Source organism: Ctenopharyngodon idella, chromosome 9, assembly GCF_019924925.1.
Source record: "Ctenopharyngodon idella isolate HZGC_01 chromosome 9, HZGC01, whole genome shotgun sequence".
Classification (NCBI taxonomy): Eukaryota; Metazoa; Chordata; class Actinopteri; order Cypriniformes; family Xenocyprididae; genus Ctenopharyngodon; species Ctenopharyngodon idella.
The window spans coordinates 27,606,148-27,629,859 of NC_067228.1; the positions used below are offsets into that span (position 1 = coordinate 27,606,148).

At 35.9% G+C, this 23,712-nt stretch overlaps 1 protein-coding gene across 1 annotated transcript; it reads right to left on the minus strand.

Annotated features, from left to right (window-relative positions):
- Positions 1-1,902: 1,902 nt before the first annotated feature.
- On the minus strand, positions 1,903-23,413 carry slc37a1 (solute carrier family 37 member 1). The gene is made up of 20 exons (XM_051905330.1): positions 23,271-23,413; positions 22,545-22,780; positions 18,956-19,037; positions 18,157-18,259; positions 17,991-18,069; positions 15,871-16,006; positions 15,218-15,294; positions 14,869-15,035; positions 14,677-14,729; positions 11,958-12,035; positions 11,732-11,860; positions 11,561-11,651; positions 11,127-11,189; positions 8,400-8,485; positions 8,216-8,264; positions 6,882-6,955; positions 6,673-6,751; positions 6,459-6,556; positions 3,967-4,031; positions 1,903-3,834 (listed from the first exon to the last, which is right to left on the minus strand). The coding sequence occupies exons 2-20, from the start codon at positions 22,598-22,600 to the stop codon at positions 3,819-3,821; spliced, it is 1,581 nt and encodes a 526-aa protein (XP_051761290.1). The 5' UTR covers positions 22,601-22,780; positions 23,271-23,413; the 3' UTR covers positions 1,903-3,818.
- Positions 23,414-23,712: the final 299 nt, after the last annotated feature.

The following is a 23,712-nucleotide window of genomic DNA, read 5'->3' on the forward strand; positions in this document are numbered from 1 at the left end:
CGATACACGTGATGGCAGAATAATGAATTCATGAAGGTGAGTCTGGGATGTGGGCGGTGAGGTGGCAAAATGAACAGACGGGGTTCAGCTCTGGAGTCATTCAGGGGAAGCGTGTGATTCCCTGTGGCAAATCAAATGAATCATCTGTTACATTGTAATGACCCGAGCACTGAAACACGCTCATTATTCTCAGTTATATGCATGTATGAATTCACACACCATGGAACACTTATCCTTTCAACATAGACTCTGTATCTGTTTTGTTTTCATTGACTGACTGCCACCTGTCTGTGTATGTGTGCACTGATGACGTGTCACCTGCATATGGACACTCAAAGCACTCGATGACTCACACTGACCACTTAAGATGAGACCGGTGTCTGTATAATATCTTATTATCTAGCTTCCACTCTTCTGGGAAGTGTTTCCACAAGATTTTGGAGTGTTTCTCTGTGAATTTTTGCCCATTCATTCAGAAGAGAATTTGTGAGGTTAGGCATTGATGTTGGACGAGAAGGCCTGGCTCATAGTCTCCAGTTCGTTCCAAAGGTGTTCGATGGGGTTGAAGTCAGGGCTCTGTAACGAACAGTAAAGTTCTTCCACACCAAACTCATCCAAACCATGACTTTATGGACCTCGCTTTAATGTTGTCATTGGTAAGCTCACGGAAGTGTTTGAATTTGAAAGCGGGAGCGTTTGAAAGCAGGCGTCTCTCAGCGGACCGGTTCGCTGATTATCGAAGGCCAAAAGGTTCAAAAACATGTGAATTTTAACACATCAGAAACACGTAAAATATGTGTATGTCACCTGTATTTAATGCGTATTTCACGTCTTAAATACGTGTTGAATACGCGTATGTAACGTGCTGATTTTTCATGTGCAAACAACGCGTATTTAACCCGTGAAATACACATTTTACATGTTGTTGACGTGATAAAATTCACATGCTTTTGAACCTTTTAGCCTTCCATAGCGGATAGATGCCTGCTTTCAAACGCTCCCGTGTGTATCTGTGTAAGAGATCGGTGAAGAGCATCATTGATGTCTATTTACAAGTTTTTGAAGCGTTGATCATTGTAGCCAATCACAGACATATCTGATGAGTGCATGAACACAAAGGCCAATCAGAGGTGTTTACAAATCCGCTCACCAGCACTCAAAGTATAATATTTTTAAAATTTCAGTACCGACGATCAAGTCGGTACTTTTGACAACACTACCTTGCTTTGTGCACTCGGGCACAGTCCTTTTGGAATAGAAAAAGGCCTTCCCCAAACTGTTCCCACAAAGTAAGCATCTTGGCATGCTGAAGAAGATGAAGATTTACCTTCACTGGAAGAAAGGGGTCTAGCCCAACCCCTGAAAAACAGCCCCAAACCATTATTTCTCCTCCACCAAACTTTACAGTTGGCACAATGCAGTCAGGCAGGTCATGTTCAACTGGTATCTGCCAAACCGAGACTTGCCCATCAGACTGCCAATCAGAGAAGCGTGATTCGTCACTCCACAGAACACGTTTCCACTGCTCCAGAGTCCAGTGGCGGTGTGCTTTACACCACTCCATCCGACGCTTGGCATTGTACTTGGTGATGTGAAGCTCGCATGCAGCTGCTTGGCCACAGAAACCCATTCCATGAAGCTCCCGCCGCACAGTTTATGTGCTGATATTAACGCCAGTGGAAGTTTGGAACTCTTCAGCTATGGAATCAGCAGAGTAGGCGACTTTTACACATCATGTGCCTCAGCAACATCTTGAACATTAGCAAATGCTGCCTGCAAAGTCATTGCCTGATAGGAAAACAAGGCAACAAGTCAGCTGCCTAAGATTTCGGACGCAGCCAGAGTGTGTGTGTGTCTATATAGTGTCGGTGTATTTTTTGCACTGTCAAAAAGAAAGAAAGATTTATTGCATTTTGTGTCTCCTTTATTCAAAATGTCCTATTTGTACACACAGCAACATATACAGATAATTCCCAAATCTCTATTAGTTCCACAGGATTCTGTAAAGCAGCTGACAATAACTTAAAAATGAACACTCCAAAGACATATCTCTATACAAAAAAGCAAATAGAAAAAAGGCACAATGTATTTTTATCTCATTACACCAATGTTCTACCCATAAATTATACAGATACATTCAATCACCTAGAGTATGTCGTCCTATAAGGGCAAATGCACACGTGCTAAACGCATGATTATGTAAGAGGTCCAAGTTTTATAACAAACATCTACATGTGCCTCTAGCTCTGCAGAACGACACAATCCCACAGTAACCTGAACATTCAAATAGACACTTTAAATATTTATAGCTGCAGAGGCAGGTGCAGGTCCTAAATGCGCACATACAATTACAGTCAAGGAGACTCTTGATTCGCTCGCACTGATTTATATCATACAGACTGAGCTTGATGTGAACATTTTGAACCTGGCAACAGAAACGCTTTTTAAAAATCTAATACTGTATCCTACAGAGAAAACAAATCAAAATGTTGATATATCCTGTATTATTAATATAGAACAGCTTGAATTTTGTTTGTATATGAATGTATAGTAATCAGCGGTCAGATAAAAAATAATTGCTAACCTTCCTTCATAATGATTCAAAACATGATTATTCATTAAGTCACAGGCCAGCAGTGGAAGTCTCTAATACCAAAAAATAAATAATTTAAAATAAATAAAAGGAAAACAATTAGTCATATGGCTGAATCACCTAGTGGGTCCCCTATATACAAACACAGGAAGAACTTAACGTCACCACAGTAAGACACAGAAAACTACAGAACCCCCTTAAGGGACATGATGAAAAAAATGAGATGGGAGGAAAAATTATGTTAATGTTTTTGCGTTCTCTCACAAATGTTTTGTGTTCCCCTCCGAGAAACTTTGCATTCACCATCACAAAAGTTCTTTGTGAGGGAACGCAAAGTTTTTTTGAAGGAAGGCAAAACTTTTGTGAGAGAACGCAAAAGCATTGAAATATTTTTTTTCCTCCAATCCCATATTTTTTCCACTACCATGTAATTTTAGGGGATCCGAAGAAAACAGTCCAAATACAAAATTTTTTTCAATGACTAACAAGATTGGCTTTGGTTCATAGAAAGGCAGATGAGAATAATAATATATTATCGATTTAGCATACATATATATACACACTTTCACACATACATAAACTGATCAGCTATACGCTCTGTGGGCCTAGTTTATGAAACAAATTTCGGTGTAAATATTTCTTAAACCATTCTTACATAAATTGTCGTGTTCAATTCAATGTGACAATTCATGCAAGAATGGATTTATGAACTGTTTACAGGGACATTTGTTGTGTGTGTTTAATGAAGGCGCTGTGTGCCCGGCAGTGGTCTAGAGGAAGAAATTATACTGCATTTATTTAAAAAAAATCCCCTTGTTAGCAACAAAGAGAGGCTACTTTTGGTTGTGCAATTGTGCATTATTTGACTGGAGGGATATTTAGGCTTGATTTCACGTTGAGTCATGTTCATTTGTTTGGGGACAAATGCAAGCAGAGCTGCAGGTCCAGACTGCATGGCCATGATGATCTCCACAGGGGAAAATATTCTATAAGAAAATATTTCCTCAAAGTTGCTTTGCTGTCACCCTAAACCGATGATTTTTCTTCTTAAAAAGGTTATAAAATGTCACTTTGTATAGTCCATTTTCTAAAACAGAGGACTGAGCACAGGTTTCAATCAAGTTTTGGTCCAGGGTAGGAAGTGGTCAGATAACAACTGGTGAGAGATGAACATTTGTATCCAGTGCTGCCTTTCTCTCTCTCTCGCTCAGTTAGTGCAAAGTACTCAATGTTCCTTCAGTCTAAAATACACAGGAGGAAAAAATAAGACGTATTATCAAAACTGAAATGATCAAAGATAGGAAGTCCTCTGTCTGTTTTGGTCATTGATTTGCCACTGTAACTGTAAAGAACAAGCACAAAACAGCACTCACTCGACAGCGACTCCTGGCCGGCTCCTATGAGAGCGAAGCTCCTTCATCACAAGTCTCAGCAAAAGCTGAAAAACATACAAACAATTAGGGTTGTTAAAAGTACTGTGTGTGAATTCTTTGATTAATGTATCACTTGTCTTAACCCTCTGGTGCTCATGAACATGATTCAAACAAGTTAAATGGTCCTGAAAAAAATAGACACACTTTTGCTCCTCTTGGTAAAAAAAAAATGGCCGAAAATGAATGGGAAACAAATTTCTACTAGTGGAAGCGCTTGGTATTGCGGCCAAACAAAATCTTACTGAAAGCTCATTTTTTGAGATATCAACCTCAAATTTGGAATATAACTTGCTTTGATTTTCCTCACAGTTTTAGAGTAAAACATGTTTTGGAAAATATATATTTGATATAAAAAATGAGATTTTTTTTAAAGATATTTAAGATATTTCAGGTACTTCTCTTGTATTGACAAAGCTGCACATTTTCAAATGTTTTTTTTTTTGTTTTGTTTTGTTTTTTTTAAATTTACAGAAAGTAGGAGTTGCAATATATTAAAAGAATTCAATAAAATAATTATAATTAATTAATATAATTTAATGCAGTAATAAATCCCTGAATGTTCTTCAGGCTGCATGTTTTATTATTAATGAATGTATATGACTTTCCTTGTAGTTAGTGATTTGTGGGTTTTTAAAATTTATTTGAATTCACAAATATCAATTTGTACCCGATAAAATATTTTAGAGCCTGACATAATTAGAAAATTTATATATGAAGAGATTAAAGGGGGGGTATAAAGCTATTTCATGTATTCTGACTTATTTACACTGTTAAAGAGTTGGATTCTCATGCTAAACATGGCCAAAGTTTCAAAACACGAGTTGGACGTATGACGGAGTATTTCTGTGCCAAAAATACTCTTCCAAATCCTTATAAACTTTGCAATCTTTTTTTCCGAGTATGGGCCTTTGTAACATCATAAAGGTCGGAATTCCTTGTACGGGCACTTCTCCCAGAAGAGCGTGCGCGTACACGTCGACCAGACCAAGAGAGCAAGAGCACGCTCATCAACGCGCGTTCGGCTTTACGGAAGTCATCGGTAGCGCTGCACAGGTCACAGGACTTCACGAAATTAACAATGTCACCAAAGAAGAGTGTTTTTGGTTGTGAGGGAAAGATAACCTTGCTTCCCAAAGAACCCAGCGTTAAATAGAGCCGAGAGTTTTGTGCTCACGCATTACATTGATGCGCTCTCGATATTTGTTATTAAAATAACTATAGAAACTGATAGTTGCAATCACTTTTTTATTGGTTAAAATGAATGGAGAATATCTTGAGTTTTCCGTGGCTGCTCGAGCCCTCAGGATTGGTGCTTATGGTTTTATAAACAAGGCCCAGTTCCACGCTGGATTTACAGATCGTTTGAAACTGAAAGATGGAGCGGTCACAGCGATAATGATAATGGTGAGTAAAACTGCTTCAAATGTTTGTTTTGTTGGCAATAGGCATATAATGTAAACAACACGAACGTAGTGAATTCATAAATTCATTATTCATCATTCACTATACGCTATTTTCATTATAGTGATTCAAAAGTTATCCAGGGATAATGCGATGGTGTATTGTGTGTGTTTAAATACATTTGTTTAGCAGACCATTGATAGCTTGCTACGCAAAAGCTGCGCGCGCTCGTCACTCTTTAGCTCCGCTCACACGGCACACCTCCAGGTGCTCGGCTGTTTTCGGAAAGACTCAGTACAGCGTATGCATCTTTTATAAATATGATAAAACTAAAGACTTTTCGGAGATATGTTAATCTTGATACTCTCAAGATTAACATGAGATTGGCAGAAACTGTGTGTGATACCCCACCCCCACCCCCTTTAAAATATGTAATATGTCAGCTTACATCTACATGTTTAGCTATTTTAGCTTATTTTAAAGCTTGTTTTGTGTTATTTTAAATCATTTTAAGCCATCTTGGAAGAGTCCCCCTTGGAAGTTTGCCAAGGTTCCCTAGTGCAGTGGTTCTGAACCAGGGGGCCTAAACACACTTCCAGGGGGGACTCTGTAAATAATAAAATTAGTTAAATTTAGTTATAACTTAATTTTAATTAAAATGCTAACATAAATAAATAAAATAAAATAGATGCAAAAAATTAGACATATTTTTGAGTTTATTTATTTTTATGACATGCATATCATCTTAGATAGAAGGGCCTTTGAATATGGTCTTGGATAAAGAGGGGGCCTTGGATTTAAAAAGGGTGAGAACCACTGCCCTAGTGGGCCTCAGGTCCCATGGTTAAGAACCACTGGCCTAAAAGTCTTCTGAAACCATATAATAACTTTATGTGAGAAACTGACCAAAATGTAAGTCATTTGAATATGCAGGATGGAGATCTTCAAAACTTTTGCTCTAAAAATCAGCAATGAAAGAACTATGCTTTTTACAAATTTGGCAGATGTAGTTAGCTTTTATTTAGACTCACCAAAAGTGCAAGAAAGTCTGCGGTCATGAGCATGTAAAAGACCTGATCCCAGCCTTGTGCTGATAACAGCCCTGCCAACAAAGGGCCCACAGCAGCACCTGCAGAAGATGAAAGGTGCAAGAGTGACCTCTCTCTGCCCTACATGACACAGCTTCACAATAAATCATGAATATGGACTGAGTAGCTGGAGATATGATAGTTATAAGGCTCTTACCAACAGATCCAGTGCCGTCTATAATAGCTGTAACTGTAGAGAGAGCCCTGGCATTGCCCTTCAGACTCTTGTGTGTTCCCTATAGAATTAATCCACATAATCCATAAACCAATAAACCAATCCATCAATGAAAAACAGCATCTGACACATGAATAAACACAAGATTATGTAAGTGATAAAAGGCATTTCCCATCTACACACACACTCACCAAGTCAGCAGAGACGGCTGTTGTGATGAGAGCGTACGGTCCGTTGACTAAACCACCACACACCAGCAGCATACCTGCCATATCCAATAACATTCAAACATCAGACCACTAAACCATGCAATAACACACCAGAAAAAGTCATTTTACAGAGCAAATGGCTTTTTTATTTTGAAAAGATGCATTTAAATTACATTTCACAATTTTTATTGTGTATCCATTTTAATATATGTTGGAATATAACTGCTTTCATAAAAGTAACAGGGTTTACATTAAGGCATCATTACATAAGGCTTCTGCTCAAGGTCATGCTTGTTAAAAGAGAATTTATTGCTGATTTTTTGAAAAAAACGTTTTTGACATTTTTAACGTTATTATAAACCAATGAATAAAAGTATATGTAAATGATGGCAAAAGAGTTGGTGCAAAACCTGGAAGCATAACTTTGTCTTTTTAATACTACATAATGTCATGTATAAAACTATTGTGTATTTTATTTACTTATACTACTGTTCAAAATTTCGGGGTCAGTACTTTCTTTTAAGAAATTAACACTTATTCAGCAATGATGCAATTGATCAAAAGTGACAGTTAAGGCATTTATTATGTTACAAAAGATTTCTATTTCAAATAAATGCTGTTCTTTCTGCACTTTTTTATTCATTAAAGAATCCTGATAAAATGTCCACAATTTTTTTTATTCAGTGTTCAATACTTATAATCAGAAATGTTTCTTGAGCAGTAAATCAGCATATTAGAATGATTTCTGAAGGATCATGTGACTGAAGACTGGAGTAATGATGCTGAAAGTACACTTTTGCCATCACAGGAATAAACTACATTTTAAAATATATTACAATAGAAAAAAGTTACTTTAAATTGTAACTAGAAAGTAAAGTTCATCGGGACAAAGCCTTGTCTGAAAGTTGGAATGTTTTATAAGCTTATTAGCATGTTTTATCATGTTGTTAGCAAGTTTTATCAGTTTTAGCATGTTTAACATGTTTTAGTTCATTACTGACATGATTTAACATGCTGCTAGCATGTTTTAACATTATTTTACATTTTGTCAAGCCAGCATAATAATATATCAGAATATTACAATTTTCATTGTATTTTTGATCAAATAAATGCAGCATTGGTGAGCATAAGAGACTTCCAAAAACATTTTTAACACATTTATCGAAATGTTTTATATTTACTACTTCATATAATATAACAACACATAGCAAAGCTGGCATCAGGTATCATCTGTTAAACTCATTAATTCTCTAATTTGAATCAAAGCAACAGGGGCCAAATGCTCTTATGTAACTCTGAAGGATTTAATGTCTTACCAATAGTGGGTCCCAAGCCAAACTGACTGATCATAGAGAAGCCGTAGAGCTAATTTAAAAAAAAAAAAAAAAAAAAAAAAAAAAAAAAAAACACAAACCACTGTCAATGGTGAGAGAAATGTGATACAACAAAGAGGCTTTAAATACACAGGCTCCCCTGCATTTGATCAACAGAATGACATACTGTGGGCGCTGCCAGCAGAAGCATCACAGCGCAAGTGGTGGCCCTCTTTTCCATCTTATCCGAGATCACTCCAGCCAGGATCCCTCCTATACACACACACACACAAACACTTAGGGGCTGTTCATACACAACATGTTTTTGCATTCCTATGCACTGCTTTTCCATAGTTTTTCTGAGTAAACTTGAGGTAGAGAAATGAATTTGACTGTTGCGAAAGCGTCTGACACAACGTTAAAAAATTGCACCATTAAACTTTTTCTTTTTTTTTTTTCTACAAATTTTTTTTTTTTTTATTTCACTAACCTTTGTTGAGAATAGCCAATGGCAAAAGTTTGGGGTCGGGAATATTTTTAAATGTTTTGAAAGAAGACTCTTATGCTCACCAAGGCTTCATTTACAGTATCTCACAGAAGTGAGTACACCCCTCACATTTTTGTAAATATTTTATTATATCTTTTCATGTGACAACACTGAAGAAATGACACTTTGCTACAATGTAAAGTAGTGAGTGTACAGCTTGTATAACAGTGTAAATTTGCTGTCCCCTCAAAATAACTCAACACACAGCCATTAATGTCTAAACCGCTGGCCACAAAAGTGAGTACACCCCTAAGTGAAAATGTCCAAATTGGGCCCAAATTGTCAATATTTTGTGTGGCCACCATTATTTTCCAGCACTGCCTTAACCCTCTTGGGCATGGAGTTCACCAGAGCTTCACAGGTTGCCACTGGAGTCCTCTTCCAATCCTCCATGACGACATCACGGAGCTGGTGGATGTTAGAGACCTTGCGCTCCTCCAATAGGGTTTAGGTCTGGAGACATGCTTGGCCAGTCCATCACCTTTACCCTCAGCTTCTTTAGCAAGGCAGTGGTCATCTTGGAGGTGTGTTTGGGGTCGTTATCATGTTGGAATACTGCCCTGCGGCCCAGTCCCCAAACGGAGGGGATCATGCTCTGCTTCAGTATGTCCAGTACATGTTGGCATTCATGGTTCCCTCAATGAACTGTAGCTCCCCAGTGCCGGCAGCACTCATGCAGCCCCAGACCATGACACTCCCACCACCATGCTTGACTGTAGGCAAGACACACTTGTCTTTGTACTCCTCACCTGGTTGCCGCCACACACGCTTGACACCATCTGAACCAAATAAGTTTATCTTGGTCTCATCAGACCACAGGACATGGTTCCAGTAATCCATGTCCTTTGTCTGCTTGTCTTCAGCAAACTGTTTGCGGGCTTTCTTGTGCATCATCTTTAGAAGAGGCTTCCTTCTGGGACAACAGGCATGCAGACCAATTTGATGCAGTGTGCGGCGTATGGTATGAGCACTGACAGGCTGACCCCCCACCCCTTCAACCTCTGCAGCAATGCTGGCAGCACTCATACGTCTATTTCCCAAACTAAACCTCTGGATATGACGCTGAGCACGTGCACTCAACTTCTTTGGTCGACCATGGCGAGGCCTGTTCTGAGTGGAACCTGTCCTGTTAAACCACTGTATGGTCTTGGTCACCGTGCTGCAGCTCAGTTTCAGGGTCTTGGCAATCTTCTTGTAGCCTACGCCATCTTTATGTAGAGCAACAATTCTTTTTTTCAGATCCTCAGAGAGTTCTTTGCCATGAGGTGCCATGTTGAACTTCCAGTGACCAGTATGAGAGAGTGAGAGCGATAACACCAAATTTAACACACCTGCTCCCCATTCACACCTGAGACCTTGTAACACTAACGAGTCACATGACACCGGGGAGAGAAAATGGCTAACTGGGCCCAATTTGGACATTTTCACTTAGGGGTGTACTCACTTTTGTGGCCAGCGGTTTAGACATTAATGGCTGTGTGTTGAGTTATTTTGAGGGGACAGCAAATTTGCACTGTTATACAAGCTGTACACTCACTACTTTACATTGTAGCAAAGTGTCATTTCTTCAGTGTTGTCACATGAAAAGATATAATAAAATATTTACAAAAATGTGAGGGGTGTACTCACTTCTGTGAGATACTGTATATTATCAAAAATACAGTCAACAGGAATAATGTGAAATATTATTACAATTTAAAACAACTGTTTTCTATTTGAATATATTATAAAATGTAATTTATTCCTGTGATGGCAAAGCTGAATTTTCAGCATCATTACTCCAGTATTGAGTGTCACATGATCCTTCAGAAATCATTCTAATATGCTGATTTACTGCTCAAGAAACATTCTTTTTTTTATTAATGTAGAAAACAGTTGTGATTTCTAATATTTTTGAGGAAACCATGATAAATTTTTTCAGGATTCTTTGATGAATAGAAAGTTCAAAAACATTTATTTGAAAGAGAAAACTTGTGGAACATTATAAATGTCTTTACTGTCACTTTTGATTACTTTATAAAGACATTAATATTGTTAAAATTCTTACTGACCCCAAACCTTTGAATGGTAGCGTTGATAATGGTAGATTTATTTGAATGGTTAGCAGTTTTTGAATGGTTAACAGGACTGTTTCACGTCATTTAAATATTTGAGTGATGAAGAAATAACAAAAATACAAAGCGGGATGTGTCCCAAACTAGTCAAGATGAGCAAGACCTTGTTAGGTCTGTTATGGGTGTTGTTAGACACATCACAATTTGTTGCATGAATAAAGAAAGCAACTGATGAGTGCTCACAGATGTGAAATCTGCTACTAATGCCCACTCCAAATACAAATCATAAAAAATGACTAACAACTCTACTTACCAACAATGCCACCCACATCAAATAGAGTCGAAAGGTCTCCAGCTTTCTTGGCATCTAGGTGAGCTGAAAAACAGGAAATACACTGTAGTCACTGTGCCATAGAGAGTGCTGCAGGGATGATTAGTGTGCCAAAACATGGAAATGAGTTAGCATCTTAGCACTTACAATTCCATCAATGCTGGAAATAGGGTCTGTGATTAACACAAGATATTTTACTTGTCTTGAAAAAGGTGGTTACTAACAAGTGGCTAAATGGAAATACAGAGATTGTCGGGGACATTAAACATCATCACACCAAAATACGTCATCACTACAGCACTCTATTAACCACCATCTCAAAATGTGCAAATATATACACAAAAGGCATCACATAACCACATAAATAAATATAACACAACAGAAGAATCCAATGGCTGTAAGTCAGTGTGAGTTACCTGCTTTAGTGATGTAGAGGGGCAGCCAGAAGAGGAAGGTATAACTGACCAACTTGGCAAACAGCAGACAAAGAGAGAACTCCACAACTCCCTGCAAACACACAGCAGGAGAAACTTTAGTGATGCTGTAACACACGTTGACTGATGGACAGACGAATGGGCAGCACTCACAGGAATGCGTAAAGCTCCCATGAAGCTGATGGCTGACGGTTCTGCCTCACTCTTCACCACCACCACCTGCTGCACGGGGACACACACGCCAATGCTCTCCTGTCCCAGCAGAAGCTCTGTGTCCCAGCTCTAACAAACAGGAGGAGCGGACAATGAAATATCACAAGTAATACTTCTAAAGGATTGGCACAGTAAAATATACATTGAGACAATGAGGTGGACTAACCTGTGCTTTAGCTCCTGGCTTGTACTGCAAGTAAAGGTCTTTATGTCCGTTAACACCATTCCAGCTTTTATGAGGCTTCTGAGCGAAAATAATATGAGTTCAGTGTCATATTTACAAACAGAACAACACCTAATCACAACAAAGGGAACAACACCTAGACTGGGTGTATTCAGAATATATTCATTATATTAATTATTTTGTGTTATATAATAACGCAAGACACATGGGTAGTTGAATTTTGCGGACCACTTAAAATGTTATTAAATGTGCCAATTAATTAATCTCAAATTAACTGCACAACAAATTTGGCTGAGAAATTCCCACCAAAAGATCTTTTAAAGTCATTATTGTGCTAAATGAGAAAAGCATCAAACAGACATTACAAAAGCAGCTTTAAAATGAATTATATTATTTTATTCAACATAGAATTTATTACACAAACTTTTTAGGCTACAATGGCCATGATTTTTTTTCCAGATGCTGCATCTGAATTGTTATTTAGACATATTTACAGACCGTTTATTGCAGCTCAGAGATGGCATGAATGCATTTACACTGCAATTACAATTGCATAATTAGAGTTTTAAATGGGGATTAAAGGGACAGTTCACCCCAAAAATGTTATTTTGAAGTATATTTTGATATTTTGAAGAATGTTGGCAACCAAACTGTTTTGGTTACCACTGAGTTCCACTGTATGGAAAAAAACAAAATACTAAGACATTTCTCAGATTATCTTCTATGTTTCACAGAATAAAGTAAGTCATACAAGCTGGAAACGACACGAGGGAGAGTAAATGTTGACAGAATTTTAATTTTGGGGTGAACTATCCCTTTAATTTTTTTTTTTTTTTTTTGGATGAAAATATGAAATATATATAAATAGATTATAAAGGACCCAACAGGAAATAATTGTATGAAATCTGAATATATAAAAATGCTGAATATAAAGTTAGAAAGTAAGGTCTAAAATATAAATGTAATTCCAAAAATGTAGTTATATGAGTCTAAATATAAAGATATTTATACATTTGATTAGGCATATTGATAGATAAGTTCCTAATATATAGAAGAATATGAATATTTCTACTTTTTACTTTTGTCACACCCTGAAAAAAAGTGAAATCACAAAGTTGATTAAAAAAACTGAAATGATGACAAGTTACAGAATGAAAAAAACAACACATTTACTTTCCTTACACAAACAGTTTTCACCTAAAACCTTGATGTTGAAAAAAAGGTTTCCATTTGTCAACTACCAACATACTGCATATCAAAAGGCTAAACATTTGAATATATTTCCATTCAGTACATCTGCTGTAAGTATTATTCCCTCTTGCAGCATGTTTCCTCTTGTTTTTGTCCACTCTAGAGGGCTAGAGAAAGATACTCTGGTTTAACACCTCCTAAATTGCAATTAATTAATCGCTATGAATATTTAAGAATCCAAGAGGCATTAGTGTAAACAATGACACAGAATCAAGAATTATGCAGCTGCAAGCTGTAAAGTGTTTGAAGTTGCTCTTGAATTTGATTAATTCCTCCTCCACAGACAAATTGAGGAAAAGAGGCGTCAATCTACATTTCCTTTTGCGGTCACCCCCTTCCTTTAACCCTAATGTCTCTGTTACTCCTGATTAGCCACTCCTCCTGAATCAAAATCAATCTAATGAAGCATTTCAGAAATGTGAACTCTCCGATGGTCGAAGAGCACCTCACGCTCTACTGAGACTCGCAGGTGTACGCATCACAGGGCCGTTGCCATAGTGACTGCTGTAGAGCATGAATGAGTCATGTTATCTAACCAACCCTACCTCAGACTGCTGGGAAAAGACATTAACTTATGGGAAGATGACACAGACATTGTCTGTTTGATTCTCTGTCAGGCTTTGTTCAGACCAGTAGCAAAAATCTGATTTTTGAGACTTAAATTAAATTTTCTGTCAACTGAACCGCAACAAACATACAGAACCTGATATTTACAAGCCCAATACAAACCACATCCACTGATTTTTTGGAATGAGTCACCAGATATTGATAAAACTGCAAAAAAACAGAACAGATTCCCTTGCCTGCAAAATTACAGTGCGGAATTGTAATTCCTGACTCTGAGAGACCGGATTTTAAACCCACATTGGATTTGAGTACTGTTTGAACAAAGCCTTGAAGTAAACTACTGTTTAAAAGTTTGGGGTTGGTAAGATTTAATGTTTTTGTAAGAAGTCTAATACTGTGAAACATTATTACTATTTAAAATAACTGTTTTCTATTTTAATACATTTTAAAATGTAATTTATTCCTGTGATGCAAAGCTGAATTTTTAGCATCATTACTCCAGTCTTCAGTGTCACATGATCCTTCAGAAATCATTCTAATATGATGATTTGATGCTCAATGTTGAAAACAGTTGTGTTGCTTCATATTTTTGTGGAAAATCATGTTTTTTTCAGGATTGTTTGATGAATAGAAAGTTCAAAAGAACAGCGTGTATTTGAAATAGAAATTTCCTGTAACATTATAAAAATGTCTGTATTGTCATTTTTGACCAGTTTAATGCATCCCTGCTGAATAAAAGTATTTAATTTCTATCAAAAATAAATAAATAAATAAATAAATAAATAAATAAATAAATCGCACTGACCCCAAACTTTGCGATGGTTATACAGTACATACAGTACATTCACAAAGAGCAATATGACTAAATAAACGTTGGACTAACCTGATTGCTTGGAGCTGAGTTCTGGGCACTGGCGGTCTTCAGATCATTAGGGTCTGGAGATACAGAAGCGTTCGCATCAAAAACCCATCAACCATCTCGAACAGCGCTTTGTGTCAAATTTGCACCCAGACACACATTCACAAATAAATAAGAGGTAAATAGAGGTCATAAATAGAGGTCATATTCACTTACGCTCTATTAGAAAGAAGAAGCAGATGACCCCCATGACCGCGATGATAACTCCAGGGACGATGAAGGACAGACCCCAGTTAGAGGAGACATAATATCCAGCAATCAAAGAGCCCAGAATGTTGCCCACCGATGTGTGAGAGTTCCACAGACCCATGATGAGGCCTCTCCTGATATCACAACAAAATCAAACACGAGATCTTTTACAATTTAGAGTGTGTAAAGAGCAGATAAGAGGATAAGCATTCCTCATCTCGAGAGTCTGAGATAAATGACAACACTGCATGCTCATGTTTAGACAGATTTATCGAGTTTATAATGCTATGTTAGTGGAAAAAGTAGTGCCTCTTACCTGCCCTTGCCAAACCAGTTACCAATGCAAGTCACGACACTTGGCCAACCAGTGGTCTGAACCAATCCATTGGCCACCTAGAGACAAAACAAAATAGGAGAGAATGCTGAATAAAAACTGAACGAATCCGTACATAAATAATTAAGTGTCATTTTGTTGTTTACGTACACTACCATTCAAAGTCTGGGGTCAGATTTGTTTTGTTTTGTTTTTTCAAAGAAATTAATACTTTTACTCAGCAAGGACACATTCATTTGATCAAAAGTGACCGTAAAGACATTTATAATGTTACAAATATTTCTATTTCAAACAAATGCTGTTCGTTTGAACTTTCTATTCATCAGAAAATCCTGAAAAAATTTATCACAGTTCCACAAATATATCAAGTAGTTGTTTTCATTATTTATAATAAACAGAAATGTTTTTTGAGCAGTGAATCAGCATATTAGAATGATTTCTGAAGGTTCATGTGACACTGAAGACTGGAGTAATGATGCTGAAAATTCAGCTTTGGTCACAGGCATAAATAACATTTTAAAATATGTTAAAATATAAAACACAATATTATCACAATATTACTGTTTTTACTGTATTTTTGACCAAATAAATGTAGCGTTGGTGAGCATAAGAGACTTCTCATGTATGACACCCACCTGAACAAATATATAGAAGCCAAGGCTATGGATGTCATAGATATACCCCAGTCCAAACAGACAGGTGAAAAGACCACTGGTCAACATGCCCACAGTCAGGTACAGACGAATGGGCAAACGCTCTCCAATGATTCCACTGAAAAGATTGTATTAAGTGTCATTGCAGACAGAATGTTAGCAGCAAACAATAAACATATCACTGTTGTCAGATGAGTTCAAATGCTTCAAGACAAGACCAACGACCAATATCATTAGAACTGTTAAGAGCATTAGGTCAGATGTTTAAATAATAGCATCTTTAGATTTGACAGAACTGTCACTTGCCCGATCGGGCCACTGTTGTAGGGATGTGTGTTATATATCATCTATGATATCGTAATTGTTGATTTAACGATCTGACATAATCGAGTATGTCCCCCACTTTACAAAAACCAAACAAAAATACACACATTGAGTGCACGTATGCACTACGTGACGTGGTCTAGTAGGTTAGACTAGTGCGCATGCATATTTAGAGTGCACAATTTCACTGTGTGATTTAGTCTATTAAAATGCATTTAGAATGGCCCTACAATTCAAGATAAGTGGCAAAAATGCCCCTGTATGCCTTTTATATGTATATAATTTAAAATAGTTAACCAATTTTACACGAAGAGCACCATTTTTCTCAAAATATCAGCATGATTACAAATGTGATACTGATTTTATACAACGTACAGTTTAATAAACAAACAGTTTATATTAATTGACTTACATTTTAGACACCAAATCGCCTGTTTTGCTCTATTTCGCCAACGAAAATAGTTCCAAAGTCCACGGCATTGTTTTGCATCTCTGAGCAACACTTCCTGAATGAATCAGCTGTTTGAATGAATCGGTTGTATTTCAATGACTCGCTTATTAACAGGGACTTACTGCCACCTCCTGACGGGTTTAATTTCACATTTACAGTATCTTTTCATTTTATAAATAATTTCAAATAACAGTATTTAATGTTTTACATTTTCAACATTTCAAAACATTATGCATCTGTAACTACTCTTGACTGATTAACTTTAATAAAGTTTAATCTATAGTTATACATTAGATTACAATTTCTGTAAATCTCCTGTATAAGCCTACATAAACAACCTGAAAAGCACCATTTATTTCATTTATGTTTATTCTGTTGTATTTATTTGTGCTATTACTTGTAATTAGATTATTTGTTCCTATTTTATTACTTACTGTTTACTTGTCTAACAATATTTAAAATTTAAGTGAGTTAATCTAGTAGCTTTTGGTGTCATAACCTTTTTTATTAAGGTTACATGTATCAAAAAAAAATAACGGCTTATTTTATAGGCCCATTTTCTTTTCTTTTCTTTTATTAATTTTTATTGTGGGGCCAGTGAAAATTTTGGCAATTTTGTCCCTTTGCATACCGCTGTAATAGTATGAAAAAGGACAACATATACTGCACTTTTGTGGTCTGTTCTCCTGATATAATTTACGATATATCCCATTAATAATTCACTGGAATGAAGGAAGAATCTCTCGTTTTTCTCTTCAAATCCTCACGTCTCTTTCCAGGTTTGTTTTCACAGGTAAATAAAATGTATTATCTGTAAAAATGATGGAAATCACTAGTTCGAAAAAACTAGTGAATACTGAAATAGTATCACGCAATGCTGAAGTTCATGAACATTTTTTATTAAGGCAACATATATTACATAATACAGATATATATCACTATACTTATATTTAACCCGTCCGTTATTGCTGTGGAAAGAATCGCGCTTCTGGTGTTATTCGTGGTCTGTTGAAAATACCTTGTTGATGCTTTTACACTTTTAAATGCCCTTTTAATGTTCGTTGGTTAAAGGGTGAGTAGAATAATGTCATCTCATTGTACCCAGTTTTAAAAAAAAAAAAAAGTATTATTACGTTCATAGAGCGAAACTTTCACTGACTGTTTACAGCTTAACGGAAGTTACACCCATAATTTACGTAAAGCGTCATGGGGCGTAGGAATAAGGTGGATAGATGAAAAGAACATATCATAATGAAGGGGGAAAACCCCTTTTAAGCCATTTTAGTGCAAATACATAAATATTTGAGTGTTTTGTATCTGTTCTTACCTGAGATACATGCCTATGGCATAAGCACACAGGAAAGAGTAATCCATCGCTCCAAGCAACTGCTTATAGTTGTTTCGGTCTATAGTTATAGAAACACAGAGATGCCAAACATTTAATGCACTGACTGAAAATGATACTGCTTATATATAATCTAATATAATCTTACCGAATGGTTTCCAGCTGCAGTCTAGTTCTGGGTGAAGTCTAGGCTGCTGGCTGCCCTCTGTAGGAACCTCCATGACATGAGAGCAGTTCTTATGCAGCTCACTCTATACAGACACATACACAACACAATATGAACTCATCTCTGACAGTGCATTCAGTTGACACAGGACATGCCTGCATATTATTAAGGCTGACTACAGAAAGTTCGATACGGTTAGATGGCTGTGTGCCATACACGTCTGTATTACACTCAGATAAATTAGTTAATATGTGACAGAAAATGGCAAATGGCAAAAAAAGCCCTTTGAATTCCAGTAAGCACAAGGACTGCCGATAACAGCTTGTCCAAATTTTGATTATGCCACCTCTGAGCAATATAATATTATCTGAACTCTGAATATTATCTTATGCAGAGATGATAAAAGATGGGAATCGAAAAAAAAAAAAAAAAAAAATTCTGGTTGTTATTCCAGTTCTGTTCATTCTATACACTATAGTTATATATATATATATATATATATATATATATATATATAAAACGTTGGGCATACTTATACATCCAACTTTACATATAAAAGGGGCAGGCGATAATATAATTATTTGTTTTTATTTGTTGCAATTTAAAAATGTCAATTCATTGCCTTTGTATTATTTCGCACCACTTAGTCTTTCTGTCTTCTCGCATTCAAATTCAAAATGCAAGCTTACAACACATTGGTTTTGATTCACATTTAATTTCCTGGAAATGATTGTATGTGTTCTTTTAAAGGGTTTGTTCAATGTGATAGGGGTTGTGCTACCTTGACAATGCTGATGGGTTTCCTGGATAGATGAAAGCTTGTATAGAGCAGGAAAGTGAGAGCAAACGTGAAGGCCTTGTACCTGCGTATAGCAAACACAGCAAAGGTCAATAAGGTGAAGGAAATTTCACTGTAAAATGTCCCTTTGTTGTGCACTGTAACAGCACAGATGATTAAAAGGGATAGTTCACCCAAAAATGAAAATTCTGTCATCATTTACACACCCTCAAGTTGTTCCAAACCTGTATGAATTTCTTTCTTCTGTTAAAAAGATATTTTGAAGAATGTCGGTAACCAAACAGTTGATGGGCCCCACTGACTCCATAGTATTTTTTTTTCATACTATGAAAGCCAGTGGTGTCCATCAACTGTTTGGTTACCAACATTCTTCAAAATATCTTCTTTTGTGTTCAGCAGAAGAAAGAAATTCATACAGGTTTGGAACAACTTTTTTAGAAGAATTTTTAGTTTTGGGTGAACCATCCTTTTAAGAGACTGGCTGCATCCCAAAACAAGCAGACATACGAATTCAGATCGCATGCAGCTAGCATTAAATTGTGTGAGTGACTAATGACATTCCCACCCACTGTTCAGTTACGCAAACAACTTTGTTAAACTAGCAAACAAATCAGAAGTTAAAGGGAGACCGTCTTACTGTTGCTTAATGTCAAACTAAGAGGGGCAAAGCAACTAAGGCTTTTATCAGATGGAACTACATTAATATTTGCTTAGATCAGGTTTAGACAATTACAGCAGCTGAAGTCTTTTATTCATTGATCTTTTTATCACGAAAGCCTACTGTATGGATTCAAAGCACAAAATATGGTGCTTTTATTTTGCTTTTTGGTCATTTTTGGACCTTGACAGATGTGGTTATATATAAACTGTTGTTGTATGGAAAAGAGATTCTTCAGTTACAATTCAATTCAATAGTCTGCTTTAGACATTAATTCTACTATAAGTAACTTTACAAATATATGTCAACTAACTCATTCATTTGCAACTGGGTCATTGACGAATAAGGTTTTTAAAAGTGTAAAAAAACATAAATGGAGATATAATTAATTTTGAAGTTTTACTACATGTTAAGAAAGAGATTATGTTGCTTTATAATCAATTAACACTGCTTTTGTAATTTTTTACAAGATGGACAAAGTTTGTCACCAAAAAAGTCATTCGGTTTAACCAAAATTTTGGTTTTACCGAATGACACTTTTGGTTATACCGAATGACGATATTTTCAAACAATGCTAACATGCTGATATCTAGCTAGCTAACAAAAGGACAATCAAACATTTTATATTTAGTACAAGCTTTTAAAATATTACAACATTTTCCATGTTTTATAGCGGTTGTACCGAATGACCTGATGTTTTGGGACATGCGTATGAGCAAGTGAAAACATGAATTTTTCAAATAGTTAAGAGAGAGTTAGTTACTTTGCTTCATGACCATGTGGTCCTTTGCAGGTGTCTGAATGATGTCACATTCTGTCACATGATACTGACCGCATGACTTGATCCAAAATAGTCCCTTTATATTGGTTACTCCAAATGACATCAATGAAATTCATTTTTCCGGACATTCTTTCTCATAAAGCGACGACTTCTACACATAATCTTAAAACCTTTTTGCACTATGTTGATGAATGATATTATAAAATCATGCCAGAGTAAAAAATATTTACATTTATTACATTTTAAGATATTTTAATCACAAATGAAATGGCTGTATTGGCCTTTGGATGGTTAAACCGAATGACCTTTTGACACTTCAAAATCTTTAAAATACCTTTATATGTAGCAAAATATAATTAAAACCTTTTGGATTCAATACAAGAGATCTAGTTGTACTGCCTTACATACTTTGGATGATCATATCTTTGTTTTTTATTATTATTATTAAGGCCTTCGGACGAAAAAAATTACCTGTCATGTCATTGACCCATCTACATGTCAACTAACTCTTATTAGAGTATCAGTAGACTGTTAGGTATTAGGGTTAGTAGAATAAGTTGACATGTAGTTGCAAAGTTACTTACAGTCAGACAGATATTAAGCAGGCAGTCTACTAATACTCTAATGAGAGTTAGTTGACATATAGTTGCAAAGTTACTTATAGTCAGTAGAATGTCTAAAGTGGACTATCTAGTGGAATATCTGGTATAAAAATGGTTTGATGATAATTAGAACTTTAAATACACAATGTAAAAAATATCCTGCTAAATAAAAAAAAGAAAAAGAAAAACCTGGCAGATGTGATTGTCAGATATTCACCATAAAAAATACTGTGACAATGTTTCTGTTTTTAGGGGATGCCTGTATATTTTAAAACATATAACCATATATTATATTAAAATGATGTAATATTAATACACCTATCTACCTATACCAAAATCAGCTTATTTTTACCTTGAAATGTACTGATAATCACCATGATAAAACAAAAACAAGAAGAAACAGCACTATTTATATAAAATATAAACATATGTGCCATGCAGGGAGTTTTTTGAATGCCCTTTTACTTTTTGTCACTGTAAATTATATGGTAATTCAGTTTTTTTTCTTGCAAAAACCATACATTTGACAGTATTTTACAGTAAAAAGACATATAATGCCACATTAAACCACTTAAAGTTTTTTTTACCATAACTTTTATTAACAGGTTTTTACTGTAATAAAATACAAACATGTTTTAGTCCATCTGGTTTGAATTGAATTTCCTGTAATTCTACTTGTTAATGAACCTGGCGGCCCTCTTTCCCTATGAGGTTAATATAATCTCGATCTTTTTTAATAAGTTTACAAACAGTATTACAAACAGTACACAGGAATTTAAACACACCTAGTGTGGCCCTTTTTATGGAACTCACTAAACCGGATTTTTCACAATCAATCCTGAAATGGTGTTGATGACGCAGGTATGCAATGGAACAACACAGATAAGACATGATCAAATACAGGCATGTATATATGTACATATATTATAATTAAATACAGGATACATTAACGTTCTTTTCTATTCTATTGTATTCTCCAGCACATTTCAGCTATATTAATGTCTGCTTAGCAGGCCCAGAGAGGATCTACAGATTCTTCTCACATTTTTGTGGAAAAATGTGCAGAATGGATACTAAAACATGTTAAACTTAAATACTTTTATTTACAGATGAAATCAGTCAAATTTGCCAAAATATTTAGTCATCGTGAAATCAAATTAGACTATTCTTATTTATTATCAATGATTATTATTATGATGATTATTGACATCTCTTCTCTGATGACGAGTTTACAGGCGTGAGGGTGGGAGAACCTGTCACTCACACAAAAATCGACCAATAGCAAACCTCAACCATCCAATCAATTGCCAATGAACAAAATCAAGTCCAGCCAAACATTTTGTCTTGTTCAAGAAGCCGTTTCACTCGGATATACATCACAATAGGGAAGAAAAGACTATCGCAACTTACATTTCATGTGTAATATAAAAACACACAAAGACTGGAACGTGTGTAGAATTATAGAAAAATTGGCCCTGTTGATCATCAATCCCAAACACATGCAAATATTGATAAAAGAGACAAACTCACCACTGGTCCCTATTGAAGGAAGCCAGGAAGCGGATGCCAGGTGGGACTGGTGCCATCCTTGTGTATATGTGTGTGTATGAGTGTAATACAGCTGCTTAGTAAATCTCATAAAGATGTTAGGCAGAAAGCCTGTAGATATATGGTCACAAGATCCATCTCTGAGCAAGAGGACCTTGTGATGTGATCAGAAAGTCACAAGAGCCCATTATGAAGAGTCGCGTCCGTAGCTTTATATCCTAAAAAAAAAATGAAGAAAGAATGAAAGACTGTAATAGTTTTCCCGAAAGGGAAATGAACAAACGATCACTTCGTAAATCAATAACATGTTCATTCTACTGCTCAGTCACAGCACATTATCAGCCCTTTTATCAACTTTTAGAAAATGACAGTGTCTGAACTGTCAAAGCTCATAAGTGACATGACTCATAACGTGGTTGCTACTGTACAACCAGAACCAGCGTCTATGAGAGACCGCACAAACCCTCCCGGGCCAGTCTGATACTGTGCTAAACTAGAACTATAACAAGCTCATAAACATTCAATAACATTCAAATAAGAGTCTGAATAAATGTACTATCATTATAATTTCGTGTGATCCCTCACATTCTCTATAGCTCGTACACTTTTATTAATTGGATGTGATGGATAACATGCCGAGAGACCATTTGTCAAAGATATAAAAGCACGTATAACTGATTTAATTTAAAACAGCCCTGGAGGTCTTACCGATCAACCGACTCTCCGTTCAGCGGTGTCTTTAGCGACCGTCTCTTTCACTTCCTCGTTCAGTCCGGTGCGTTGATGACGCCAACATGATCAGCGTGAAAAACGAAATAACGAGAGACGGTCTTACGTCTAGATTTAGGGAACTAAAATATTTCAAAATAAAAGACGCTATCCATGCAGTACAAGTCAAACATTTACATTTATTTTGTTACTTTAAAAATTAAATACATTTTTTTTTTTTTTTTTGAATGAGTCCGTAAGTTCATTACAAGCTATAATGAGCCAATGCTAATGAATATAAATAAAAAAAATGAAAAGAAGAAAATGTATTTCAGAGTGGACACAATCTATTATTGTGTGTATAATAATAATAATAATAATAATAATAATAATAATAATAATAGTATTAATAATAAAATAATAACTATTATTATTATGATTA